Genomic DNA, 14,350 nt, shown 5'->3' with positions numbered 1-14,350 from the left:
TACAATCACCAAAGTTATGAATAAGTTATGGATAAATCATATAACTTTAAGGCTGTATCTAAGGAAATCATCCTATTGGTTATCCTGTATTGAGGATATACCTGACTGATATGGTTTGGCTGCATCCCCACCCAAATCTCATCTTGAATTGTAGCTCCCATAATTCCTACATGTTGTGGGACGGACCCAGCGGGAGATAATTGAATCACGGGGCGGTTCCCCCATACTGTTCTACGGTTCTCACGGTAGCGAAAAAGTCTCACGAGATCCGATGGTTTTAGGAAGCATCTCCCTTTTCGCTTGGCCCTCTCATTCTCTCTTGTCTGCCACCATGTAAGATGTGCCTTTCACCTTCCACCATGATCATGAGGCCTCCCCAGCCACATGGAACTGAGTCCATTAAACCTCTTTTTCTCTTAAATTACTCAGTCTTGGGGATGCTTTTATCAGCATTGTGAAAACGAACTAATGCACTGACCTCATCAGTCTTTAACTTCTACTTCTCCAATAAAAACATCCTGGGAAGCATAGCCTATGTCCTGGATAACATGGCCCTATCAGGGTTCACGCACATTAGCATTCTTTGCACAGCTTAAGCTTCTTGACTTGGCTTGAATAATTTAATTTTAAACTATGAGGAATATGGTCAGATCCTCTTATTTTACAGATGAGGATAGGAAGATAGTCCGTGTGACTATAACAATTACTCAAAAAGGCATACAGCTCATCAGAGGTGGAATCAAGAGAAAAACCGGTTTCCCCATCCCGTATCAGTGTTTTTACTATACCACACTACAAACAGTTATCACTCAAAATCTTCTACCACCTCAGCAGGAGAGGGCGCCCCAAACCAGCATTTAGGGCATTTGTTTCTTGGACCCAAAGTCCACCTCATTCAAGTTTCATGCCCACAACCTCATAGTTCATGACAATTGGCATACACTACCATTGTGATGCCTAGGCTCCAAATGTCAGACTTCACACTGTATCCCTTCTGGTTGAGCTCTGGGTTTATTCTTTCAGGCTGGAAAGGAGACAGACAACTGAGAAACTGGGAAGACAGTTGAGATAACATTCTTAGTTCAACAGTCTCTGGGGATGGAGGGTAGCATCAGCTGCCAAGTGAGTTGTCATAAGCTGTTAACATGCCTCTGAGGCCAAGAAGACCCGGTTAACTACAATAAATATCCATGTCTCCACAGGGTTTCCCTTCTTCTGTGTTTGTCTTTTCTTGGACACAGTAATGGATCAAGTTCCTTTCGTAACAAATTTAAAATTTGCCTTAAGAAGAAACAGGGTATAAGTTATAAAGCTGCTTTGCCCATCTAGAATTATCCTTGTTTAAAACATGAACAGTCCAGAACTCAGTAAAACAAGAGTCACTGGGCTACTGTCCCATGCTAATAGACCTGAGCAATTTTTAGCTAAACACAGACAGGAAGCTTTTTGATTCAAAGCACAAGTCCATTTCCACATAGAATGTAGTGTCTGTTCCTTTAGTTAAAGGGGATTGCAAGGTCTCTGCTAAAGGCAGTGAATCTTCACAGCTGTGAGGTCCTCTCATGACTAATCTAACTGCCTTGTTTGGGTAATTTAAGCTCTATTTACTATTTTGTCCTCAACAAACAATGCAATACTCCCCTGCGATACAGTGTGGAAAACTGTGCAGGCTATATGTATTGTGTATATGATTTTTCAAATAACATATTTCTTTCACTTGATTTTTTTAAAGTAATACATATGTAACTATGGTCTGAACATTTGTTCCCCACCAAAATCCACAGGTTAAAACCTAATCGCACATGTGATGGTATCAGAAGGCAGGGCCTTTGGGAGGTGATTGAGCATGAAGGTGGAACACTAATGAATAGGACTGGGGCCCTTATAAAAGAAGCCCTAGAGAGATTCCTCGCCCCTCTCACCGTGGGAGGACTAAGCAGGAAGGAGCTATGTATGATCCTGAGAAAAGTGAGCCCTCATCAGACACCAAATCTTCTGGTGCCTTCATCTTGGATTTCCTAGCCTCCAAAAACTGTGAGAAATAAATTTCTGTTGTTTATAGGCTGCCTGGCTTATGTTACTTTGCCATAGCAGCCTAAACAAACTAAGACAATATATGAAGCAAGTGAGTAAAGATTTCAGACATGAAATTTTGAAGAAAAACTCAGAGGCAGACTACTTTTGGAGTCTTAGGTACATTTCCATTTTCCCTCTGTGGCCATCCATTTCTTGTTTCCCAGCATGATTTATCAGCAGTGACATTACCAGATGCCACGCTAGCTAATGTACTTACGGCCATGTATGGTTTGCAACCCGCATCAATCGTTTTAGCAACAGAGTCCACCAAGTAGCCACTGATTCCAAAATCGCACATCTTCACTTGACCGAGAGCATTAATGAGTACATTAGAAGGCTTGACGTCTGAAAGCAAAAGCAACCAGGATCCCATCATTCCGGTCTGCTTTCAAGGTTCATTTCTCTACCACCAGAGGGCCTAAAATCTCCATTTGTCCATCTTCCTTTCCCCAAGTTGCCCAACACAGAAGTAACTGCCATCCCTGACCCATAGTTATAAACTGCTTATTGCTTTCAACTTGATTTTCTATTTCATGTTTTGTTCATGCCTCGTAGAACTGTGAATTTCTCAATACAAAAAACTGTTTTCTCCACTGATTTTATGATCTTCATTACCCTCATATTTGTAGTAAGAGCCTAAAAAATTATTACTGAATCAAATGCCTGATTCAAAATGATCTATTGATATTTAATGTAGGAGTAATAAAACAAAGAACAAAGAGGCAGACCGTGACACAATGATATACCAGACATGACCAAAGCAACCTTTGTTTCTGTTTGGTTTGGTTTTTTCTTCAGGATAAGGTTTTACTCTGTCACTCAACTGGTATGCAGTGGTGTGATCATAGCTCACTGCAGCCTCAACCTCCTGAGCTCAAATCACCCTCCTGCCTCAGTCCCGAGTAGCTAGGACTACAGGTGTGCACCACCATGCCCGGCTTTTTTTTTTTTTTTTTTTTTTTTTTTTTTTTGATAGACAGGATGTCTCTTGACCAGGCTGGTCTCAAACTCCTAGCCTCAAGCAATCCTCCCACCCCACCTCCCAAAGGGTTGTGATTACAGATGTGAGCCACCAAGCCTGGCCCAAAGCAACAAACTGTGATTGAAACCTCTGCAAGCGATGTGTCAGAGGTCACATAGTGTAAAGGATCATAAACCCAGGTATTCCAGACCACAGGGCAGGTACTGAAGAAGCAGTATTACAGACCAGATTTTAAATTAATCCTCTGGACTAGAAAGATTTAACCCACCCACCCATATGCCCCAAAAATGGAACTACAATTATCTCTGGATAAATAAAATTTGAAATTACAGTTAATTTTTTCCCTTTGTGATACTTTTCACAACACCCATAAAATTGGAAGATAAAGATTATTACAAAAGCTTTAAAAATTATCCTTTATAATTTTCCCTTTAAGCTGGAAGACATACAAATTTCATTTTATTATTTTTATATCTTACATATATTCTCTAATATGAATTGCATATTTCATAATGGTGAAATAACCCTTAATGTTAATTTCCAACTTGTGAATAATCTACAGTCCTTTTCCTATCTGTATTCCTTACTATTTTCTTCTCCTCATCTTCCTTCATCCTATTTTTCCAATTTTTAATAATAACAACTAACAATAATAGGCACACTGTGGAAGGCATTTTACATTATTTCTAGGCTCAGAGAGTTTAAGAATTATCCAAACCACAAGGCCCTCTTACATACCAGTACATTCTATTATTTTTCCCAAAGACATGGTGGAGGGTATCTCTTCCCCGAAGCTTCCCTAATGATAATCACTAAGTGATAGTACTTACTTATTTTACATTATCTAAATTACTTCTATATTTGGTACTTGCTTTTTTTATTTTTTATTTATTTTTTTTATGGAGTCTCACTGTGTCGCCCAGACGGGAGTGCAGTAATAAGATCTCGACTCACTGCAACCTCCTCCTCGCAGGTTCAAGTGATTCTCATGCCTCAGCCTCCCAAGTAGCTGGGATTACAGGCACCTACCACCACACCCAACTAATTTTTGTATTTTCAGTAGAGACAGGGTTTTGTCATGTTGGCCAGGCTGGTCTCAAACTCCTGACCTCAGGTGATCCGCCTGCCTCGGCCTCCCAAAGTGCTGGGATTATAGGCATGAGCCACGGCACCCAACTTGGTACTTTCATATTTCTAAGGATTTTTTTTTTTTTTTTTGGTATATTTATCTTACTTCCCTATAAGAATCCTGATGCATAATTTAATAAGAGTATACTTTCTTCTCATATACCTCTCAGGGCATCTATTACATTTTAAAAGTGATTTTAAAAGATGAATAAATGGATGAATGGGTGGAGAGAAGATGAATGAATTAATGGATGGATGGATGGATGGATGGATGGTTGAAGACATAACAGGCCAATAAGAAGGAAGAAAAGGAAGGAGGAAGAGATAAACCATTTCATCCTGCCTCTTGTTGTCTGAAAGGGCTCTGCTTTACACCAGAGTTTTTCACACTTTCATGTGCACCAGAATCACCTGGAAATCTTGTTAAAATGCAAATTCCAATTCATTTGATCTTGAGACCCATGATTCTTCTCCAACAAGCTCTCATGTGACGGCCAATACAGGATCGATTTTTATCATATTCTCTAAAATTCTCAATGATGTAATCCCACAGCTCTGCTTGCTAACAAGTGTTTATATTCAATTTGGACGTAAGATAAAGATCATGTCTTCTTATGTCCTCAGCCACGATAAGGAATACTACTTATATGGTTTGCTATCCAATCTCAAAGGAAAGCCCCTTAGTTCTCTTGCCTGAGTCAATTCTACTTCCATCCATAGGGGTTTGGGGGTAGGGAGGGTCTCCAGGTGAAAGAAATGAACTTTATCAAAGGAACAGCCAAGACAGCTCATGGCTGCTTACCTCTGTGAATGACAGACAGCTTACTGTGTAAATGTTCTAATGCTTTTACAATCTGCAAGAGAAACACAAGATAGATTTATTTATCATATCGCTGGAAAGAAATTGAATATTAAGTATATCAAGGTTTATTATGCTTGGCTTTAGGTTACCAGTGAGATATTTTCTCAAATAGTGGTGGTCCTATCTAGGAAGATACATAGGAAGTTACACAAATTGGACTCCATCCACCAGAGAGGACTGTATCTTATATCAGAAAGGATGTCTCCCTCATCTATCTTGTTCATTTGCCCTCATTCTTTTTCTCTCCACCCTCCTGAACCTGAATAGCCATGAAGGTAGAAGACCTTCTTTCTATTTATTTTCCTTCTGCTTCCTCCTATGCCTACTAGTCTTAAGAGAACATTTTAAAAATCCATAAATGAAAATCAAAATAAACTAATGTCAGAATATAGACACCAGGAATGTGGTCGTAGCTGATGAATGCAGCACTTAGAGTCATTTAACCTAGAGTTTGCCAAACCAAAGCAGGGCTAGAATCTTCTACACAGTGCTCAGAAAGGAAAGCATGTATTTATCCATCCACCAATAAATGTCAACAGACATGTACGAATAGTAGCTGTGGCCCAGGTAGTATTTCTTCATATTGAGATACAAAGACACATAAGGACTTTATTTCTCACATTATCCTTGCAATAGGGATTAAAATGTACTCACAGAAACTGCTATTTTCCCTAAGATGTCCTCTGGAATTGTCTGGCCTTTATCAATAACTTGTTTGTAGAATTTATCTAGTGATGTATCCATGAGCTCCATGCAGATCCACACATCACCCTGGAGACCAATTGGTTCAGGAATTGTTTAAAAGGATGAAAAAGGGAGAAAGAAAAAAAAAAAAAAAAAAAAACAGTAAACACCTGTCCTGAAGAATTAACTATTTCTTTCTTGAATTTTGGGGGGAAATATATTGTTTTCTGTCAAGATCATAAAGGAATTTACAAATAAGCAAGGTTGTCTCCAAAGAGCAAACCAGTAGGTAGCTGAGCAGAACCTGCATGTGATCTCCTACCCCTTAATGAAAAATGGAATCTAATTACTAACAGACATAAGCAATAAAATCCCAGAAATCCAGGCCTTTATTGACACCACTGTCTAGGAGTTAGGTCTAGGTGCCTACTCCCTGTCGGATCTCTCCACTAAACACCAGCAATAGTCAGTCAAAAAGCTGGTTTTAATGAGGTGAAGCCTCCTAATTCATATCATGGTGAAGTGAAAAACAGAGGTAGAGAAAACAGATCAAAGTAAGTCTACATGGTACACAAGTAGGCTAGATGAAGTTCCTAAAGCAGTCCAAAGACCAGAATATTTCCAATTACAAGAGATCTATGCAAATCAGTCTATAGGCGATATAGAAAGTTCTGCCAAGATAAACAAAACGAAAACAGAAAGGAGAAGAGAATCTCTGCATCTTAAAAAGGCTAACCACATTTGAAAATACCATAATTTCAATCCAACTTTGCCCCAGGGCATGTCATTGCACACACGTAAACCCACCTATACAAGATGTGTCAAACAAGAAAGAGCTCCATGATTGTGATGGCATTTATGTGATCAAAGAAACTGCTTTTTAAGTTATTGTTCTCCCTGGACTTTGAATTGAAGGGTCACCTACCTCCCGAAACAGTGCGCCATAAAAGGTGACGGTGAATGGACAGTCCACCGTCCTCATGGAAATATCCAAATCCATCAGTAGCCTTTTCTGTTCCTGGCTATTTACTGTGGCTCGGATCCGCTGAATGGAAATGCATGGAAAATTTATGGTTACTACTCTGAGGATGAGGCAGGCAGGGACCTGAAGAAGTCCCATCGTGAAAACAGTACAGTTCATAACACAACTTCTAGCAACAACATTGTGAATATCCACCCTAAGTGATTAGCTATGTGTAACACATGAAAATAAGGAAGGCTGTTACTCATTTGATTTCCTGAACAGTCTTGGTAAGAAACAAATTGATAGTATGTTTTGGAGAGTGACAAAATATTTTGGAATGTATTTCCAAGTTACAAAAACAATCTGGTTTACTGTATTATGTCTGTTCAGTGCAAAGAGGACACAATATTAAGGACTTCGCTGCTTATCTGAGGTCCCAAGAAAATAAAAAGCCAAAAGCGCTTCTTTGGGAACAGGTAAGAGTATTTGGAGGGAAAAGTAACTGTAAGAGAATTGGTACAGCTATAGGAAATGGAAGGAATTAGAGAGAAATAGAGAAACCGTTCATTCTTTATCCCAGTGCTTCTGTGGGAAGAAAAATCTGTCACACTAGCAAATGTAGCCTTACAGAAACATGATTATATCATTAAATGATAGCAGAGATACAATATCACTAGGCCTTCACACTTTTTGCCTACTTAGCAAGTCAGCAGAAGAACAGACTGAAAAATCTACAAGATAAAAGTATTCCCATTCTTCAAAAGCAAAGGGATCCAAGTCCCTTTGATTATCCCTAACGATGGCCCAAATCTATTAACTCAACTAGAGATGCTAATTCTTTGTGATCCTCCCAGCTTCTACTCAATAATATGAAATGATTTTAAATTTCCTTTCATGGCTCAAAAACTACGTAGATTTACCCTAGATATATATTACCCTCCTTTTTCCATAAATGGAGACAATTTTCTCTCCCAATTCTGGTTTCTTGATTTTCAGGGGCAACTCTTTAAAAGCAACAAAATACAGAATAAAAGAGATGTATGAGTCATAACAGCCAAATGTAATACGTAAACTTTCGTTGGGATGCTGATCTGAAAACCCAACAGGATAAAACAAACACACACACTTTGAGATGATCAAGGAAATTTTCACTTGGACTGTGGATTAAATAAAGGAATTATTATTATTATTATTATTATTATTATTATTATTATTTGAGATGGAGTCTCGCTCTGTCATCCAGGCTGGAGTGGAGTGGCATGATCTCGGCTCACCACAACCTCCACCTCCCGGGTTCAAGTGATTATCCTGCCTGAGCCTCCCAAGTAGCTGGGACTGCAGACATGTGCTACCACGCCCGGCTAATTTTTTGTATTTTTAGTAGAGATGGGGTTTCACTATGTTGACCAGGCTGGTCTTGAACTCCTGACCTCATGATCCACCTGCTTTGGCCTCCCAAAGTGCTGGGATTACAGGCATGAGCCACCATGCCTGGCCCATTAATTATTTTAAGTATGATGACATGGTAGTTTTGTAAAAATTTAAAATTGTGAAAGAATGGATGGAGGGTGAGTTAAGAGTTAAAAAAAAATAAAAATAAAAAATAAAAAGTAGATACAACTCACACCAAGGAAGCTTTTTCCATACCTTTTGAGGAAAATACTCTTCCCTCCAAATAATCTTTTCTGTCTTACCCTACGGAAGATGGTTTTGCTTCTATTAAAAGGGCTGGTTGACAATTGAGATGGACAAACGTATACACAGCAGATAGAAAACACTTGGGAGAATGTCAACTCTACCTTCACTGCCATGATCTGCCCGCTGGGCACGTGCCGCATCTTCTCCACCACCCCGTACGCACCTCGTCCCAGTTCCATTATAGGCTCCAGGTCATCTGCCTTCACCTCAAAGTTCTGCAAGAGAGAAAAGGAATAATGCAATGGGAAAGAGAAAAATAAACAGAACAGAGAGCATATTATCCTCTGTCTCGTTTACTCTCAATGTTCTAAGGATTATTTCTGGGCCAGAAGATTTTCTAGCATGTCAAAGCAGCCTCTGAAAGCAAGAAGCTACAAGAAGGGCCAAGAGATGTCTAGGAGCTCCCACGGGGGTAGCCCACCTGCTTGTCCCAGGCAACACAGAAACACAACTTGGATTCAGCTTGCCTATGTCTCACTTGAAGCCATTTCACTGCAGTTCTTTAGCCACGACCCTTCATTGTGTCTGTAACCCACTATTGACTGATGGCAACTAGATTATGTCTGAGCTTTGAGAAATACCCTCCCAAGAGAAGCATCTACTCTCTTCAAATGCCTTCCATCAAAACCACAGTAGCCTGATTTCAATTCAACATTTTTTCAAAATAGCAAAAACTTTGCATACCACTTCCCTTTAAATGCAAATGTTTTTTGACTCATTCCCTGACAGCATGCTAGGGAAAACAAAGCACACATATAAAATGGCCAACGTATTAGCTGGCAGACATGATTTTTTCTTACCTGATTTCCAATAGAAATGCAAGCCTTGGAGTCTAAATCTCGAGGTGGTCTAAGAAAGATAAGGGGGAAAAGAACAAACATAAGCTAATGAGTCAATTATATCCTTCCCAAATCACACGCCACTGGGGGCATTTTTCCTTAAAAAGAAAGTGGAAGTTCATGAGTAAACTGAAGCAGCATATGAGTGTGAATAAGAGGAGATTTGAAATAAATTACATTTGGGTTTAAATTACTTAACCTCTTTGGGGCTCCATTTCTTCTTTCACATGGGGATATTAATATGCCTACATTGTGAAGCAGGAGTGAGTATTAAATGAGATAATACAAGTAAAATGCTTAGCAGAATGTTTGGCATACAGTAAATATCTAATTCATATGTGCAATTATCTAGATCAGGGTGCCTAACCCCCAAGCCACAGACTAATACCAGTCAGCAGGAGATGAGTGGTGGGTGAAGGAGAGAAGCTTCACCTGGACTTACAGTCACTCCCCATCGCTCACATTACCACCTGAGCTCTGCCTCCTGTCAGATCAGCGGTGGCATTAGATTCTCATAGGAGCACAAACCCTACTGTGAACTGTGTATACGAGGGATGTAGGTTGCGCACTCCTTATGAGAATCTAATGCCTGATGATCTGTCGCTGTCTCCCATCACCCTCAGATGGGACCATATAGTTGCAGGATAACAAGCTCAAGACCCTCATTGATTCTACATTATGGTGAGTTGTATAATTATTTCATGATGTATTATAGTGTAATAATAATAGAAATAAAGTACACAATAAATGTAATGTGCTTGAATCATCCCGAAACCATCCCCCCACCCAGTTCATGGAAAAACCGTCTTTCAAAAAACCAGTCCCTGGTGCCAAAAAAGTTAGGGACTGCTGATGCAGGTCATTGTGCTAGAGTAGTGAGTCTCAAGCTTTATCTTTCATCCAAGAGCACCAATACATATCATTATTTCACCACGTCTCACAATTGTTTTAAGAAACAAATAGCAATGGCATATATTCTGTTAACTCACAAAATTCATAGAACATAAGAATTTCAAATCTAGTCCCTTCTTTCATAGATGGACAGAAGGTCCAGAGAGGAAAAGTGACTCCCCCCAGCCCACAGCTGCCCCAGGTCTCCTGATTTCCAGTTCTGCATCCTCTCTACTCTACCAGGCTGTCTCATCAAGCCCAGCAATATTTCTTCCATGCATAGCATTATACAATTCTGGGGTTTTCTTAGGAGCCAGAGGTTTGCTGATTTTGTTTCTACAGTCACTTTCTGAGTATTTATTTCTACTACTTCAATGATCTCTCAGGTGGTATCAATCTACTTAAGAGATAAATGTTTGGCTCTGGCTGTGCACACAACTAGGAGCTGAGAAAGGCACTTTCCTGAAAGAAATGTACCAACAGTAGTACAATAAACATAGCAAATGCTGGCCAGGTGCGGTGGCCCACGCCTGTAATCCCCGCACTTTGGGAGGCTGAGGCGGGCGGATCACCTGAGGTCAGGAGTTCGAGACCAGCCTGGCCAAAACGGTGAAACCCCATCTCTAGGAAAAACACAAAAATTAGCCAGGCATTGTGGCACACGTCTGTAATCCCAGCTACTCGGCAGGCTGAGACAGGAGAATCGCTTGAACCCAGGAGGCGGAGGGTGCAGTGAGCCAAGATTGTGCCATTACACTCCAGCCTGGGTGATAGAGTGAGGCTCTGTATATATAAAACATACCAAATGCCAAAAAACACATTGTTAATGTGATCAAACAAAAAGAACAACTAGAGGCTAAAGACGAAAGAATCCTGGTGCTGCCAGAAAAGAGGAAAAGAGTGTGAGTGGACAGGTAAAGACTCATGTCTCTCTGGAAGCACATTCCATGCCAGAAGAAGGCAAAGGAAAATGGAAAGAGAGGAAAAGGGAAAGATGAAAGGGAGAGAGAAAAGAAACCTTTGCCAATGAGGACTTTTTCCAACTCTCAGGCATGATTCTAACCCTTTTGCTGAAATTAAACACAAAAATAAAATTAAAAAGTAGGGATACAGGCTGGGCACGGTGGCTCACACCTGTAATCCCAGCACTTTGGGAGGCCAAGGCAGGTGGATCACCTGAGGTCAGGAGTTTGAAACCACCCTGGCCAACATGGTGAAACCCCGTCTCTACTAAAAATACAAAAATTAGCCAGGCATGCTGGCGGGCGCCTGTAATCCCAGCTGCTCGGGAGGCTGAGGCAGGAGAATCGCTTGAACCCAGGAGGCAGAGGTTGAAGTTGAAGTGAGCCAAGATCGTGCCACTGCCGTCCAGCCTGGGCAACAAGAACGAGACTCGGTCTCAAAAAAAAAAAACAAAAAAAAAAAACAAAAAAAAGAAGAAGAAAATGGCAAGCCTTCTCTCACCTCAAAATCCTTTTGGAATACATAGAATACTTTTTTATATTAACTGAAAACTGGGGACTGAGAGGGAGAGAGAGAAAAAAACAACACAAAACAAAACACACACACACACACACACACCACAAACAGCAGTGATGTGTTTCTCTATCTTGTGTTTCTGAGCAGGGAATTTTTCTTCAGAAAAGGTTTCTGGAAGAATGAAATTTCTAAAACGCTACTTCCTCTTTCTCAAGATTTCCAAAGCTTTTTTTCCTCAGTTGTCACAATTTGCTTGTATTAATTTGGAATGGCACTTTGAAATAAAGGCAAATATGACTTTAAACATGTGACTAATATAAACAACAAAAATCCTCTGCAATTATTCAACACGCTGATTTTTTTTTGAGACAGAATCTCACCCTGTCACCCACACTGGAGTGCAGTGGCGCAATCTTGGCTCACTGCAACCTCTGCCTACTGGGTTCAAGCAATTCTCCTGCCTCAGCCTCCCAAGCAGCTGGGATTACAGGCACCCACCACCACGTCCAGCTAATCGTTGTAGTTCGAGTAGAAACAGGGTTTCGCCATGTTGGCCAGGCTGGTCTCAAACTCCTGACCTCAAGTGATCCTCCCGCCTCGGCCTCCCAAAGTGCTAGAATTACAGGCGTCAGCCACCACACCCAGCCATCACCTTGACTTTTTAAAAGTATGAAGCAACAGAAAGGTCACTAATTATTTGGGGCTGCGACTGTTTTTGCCATCCAATGAGGTTATTGAAAACAAGTTCTTCCAAGTCTAATATTCTTATATTTTACATATATAGCAGGGCTCAGCAAATTACAGCCTGTGGTCCAGCTAAGAATGACTTTTCCAAATTTAAACGCTTGTAAAAAAACAAAAAATAAACAACAGCATCCTCTGTGACCCATGTAGCCTAAAATATTTACTATCTGGCCTTTTACAAAAAAAAAAAAGTTTGCTGAGCTTGGCTGTATACTAAGTTTGAAATACCCCGGGACCTAATAGAAGGGTCTGGTGCCATTTTCCAGATTAAGAAAAATGAGCCGGGCGCGGTGGCTCAAGCCTGTAATCCCAGCACTTTGGGAGGCCGAGGCGGGCGGATCACGAGGTCAGGAGATCGAGACCATCCTGGCTAACACGGTGAAACCCCGTCTCTACTAAAAATACAAAAAAACTAGCCAGAGGAGGTGGCGGGCGCCTGTAGTCCCAGTTACTAGGGAGGCTGAGGCAGGAGAATGGCGTCAACCCGGGAGGCGGAGCTTGCAGTGAGCTGAGATCCGGCCACTGCACTCCAGCCTGGGCGCCAGAGCGAGACTCCGTCTCAAAAAAAAAAAAAAATGAAACCCAGAAAAGCTGGGTGATTTTCTGAAGCCATACGGTCATCCACAGAGCTGAAAATAAAACTCAAGTCGCCTGAATCTCAGCCTTGACTTAATTAAGGAGGAGAAAAAGGAAGAAGAGAAGGAAATATAAAAAACTGGGCTAAGAGCTTTTTTACCTGCTCTCATGATTCCCATCGAGGCAGATTGAATACAAGGCACTTGCTCCCAATGCCCAGGCCTCGGCTAATGAAAATAATCAATTCGCCTGTGCTGCAGGCCCTTGGACTCATCAAGTGGGCCAAAAATATCAAATGATGGGGCCAAGACTGACAAATCAGATTGGATTAGTTGACATTGTGCTCTGTCCAGGGCTGGGCATATGAGTTTGCCAGGGGCATTGCGATTCTGCAGGAAGTTTATACTGTGGGTGGATGTTCTCTGTCACTTATTCAATATTTTAGTCCTCTGGGGAAAAAACCAAGCTTATTACAAAAATTCTTCCCCTGGAAGACCAAAGGTCTTCCAAAGGTCACCTAGTATTCATTTTTTATATGAACAACCAGCTTCGGTTTAGTACGATAGTTATTCATTTATAATTTTACATGAGGAATCAGTTCACTGGTTATTATCACAATTATTATTCATTTATTCAGAAATATTTATTGAGCACCTATTTGGGCAAGAGAACGTGTGAGCCATTTACATAAAATAGCTTCCTTAATTTTTACAACTCTCAGAGGTAGTATTAATAGAGGTGTTATTACCTCTAGTGAAATAGAATAGGGTATGAATTGAAATCAAGGTATTAATACCTCTTTCAGCAATTAATATTGAAAGTGACTAAATAAGAACACTCGGGCTGGGAGCAGTGGCTCACACCTGTAATCCCAGCACTTTGGGAGGCTGAGGCGGGTGGATCATGAGGTCAGGAGTTCGAGATCAGCCTGGCTAACATAGTGAAACCCCGTCTCTACTAAAAATACAAACTTAGCTGGGCATGGTGGCGGGCGCCTGTAGTCCAAGCTGGTTGGGAGGCTGAGGCAGGAGAATTGCTTGAACCCGAGAGGCAGAGGTTGTGGTGAGCCACGATCACACCACTGCACTCCAGCCTGGGCAACAGAGCAAGACTCTGTCTCAAAAAAAAAAAAAAAAAGAACACTTAGAGAGACAATGAGATTAGAACCCAGAGCTGCACTATAATGGCTTCTGATGCACAGTGTGCTGTAAAGGATACTACCTCTCATTTCACTAGCCATAAACTGTTTGCTCACAGCCTCTACCAGTCTGATGTGTGGCTAAGAGCACATCACTGAGAGTCAGAGATTCCTGAGCTTATATGCCAGTTCTTCCACTGAAAAGCTGTGCAATAATGCTCACTTGGAGCTACCTTTCATCGAGCAATTGCAATGCACCAGGCACTACACTAGACACTCATCTGGATTA

At 40.9% G+C, this 14,350-nt stretch overlaps 1 protein-coding gene across 4 annotated transcripts in view; it reads right to left on the bottom strand.

Moving 5' to 3' along the window:
- The window catches only part of MAP2K6 (mitogen-activated protein kinase kinase 6), a 147,906-nt gene that overhangs the window by 34,778 nt on the left and 98,778 nt on the right, over nt 1-14,350 (bottom strand). For 3 of the 4 annotated variants that reach the window (XM_010353121.2, XM_030923483.1, XM_010353122.2), the window contains exons 3-9: nt 9,195-9,243; nt 8,496-8,609; nt 6,658-6,777; nt 5,703-5,819; nt 4,989-5,040; nt 2,294-2,421; nt 947-1,024 (exon numbers count right to left, since the gene is read on the bottom strand). In XM_010353121.2, coding sequence (XP_010351423.1) covers nt 947-1,024; nt 2,294-2,421; nt 4,989-5,040; nt 5,703-5,819; nt 6,658-6,777; nt 8,496-8,609; nt 9,195-9,243 — 658 coding nt within the window. Of the gene's footprint in view, nt 1-946; nt 1,025-2,293; nt 2,422-4,988; nt 5,041-5,702; nt 5,820-6,657; nt 6,778-8,495; nt 8,610-8,815; nt 8,990-9,194; nt 9,244-14,350 lie in introns of those variants that run through there. The other variant, XM_030923484.1, reaches the window with a different exon arrangement.

Source organism: Rhinopithecus roxellana, chromosome 19, assembly GCF_007565055.1.
Source record: "Rhinopithecus roxellana isolate Shanxi Qingling chromosome 19, ASM756505v1, whole genome shotgun sequence".
NCBI lineage: Eukaryota > Metazoa > Chordata > Mammalia > Primates > Cercopithecidae > Rhinopithecus > Rhinopithecus roxellana.
Note: the sequence above shows the minus strand (reverse complement) of the source record. Positions and strands in the feature narration are given on the sequence as shown.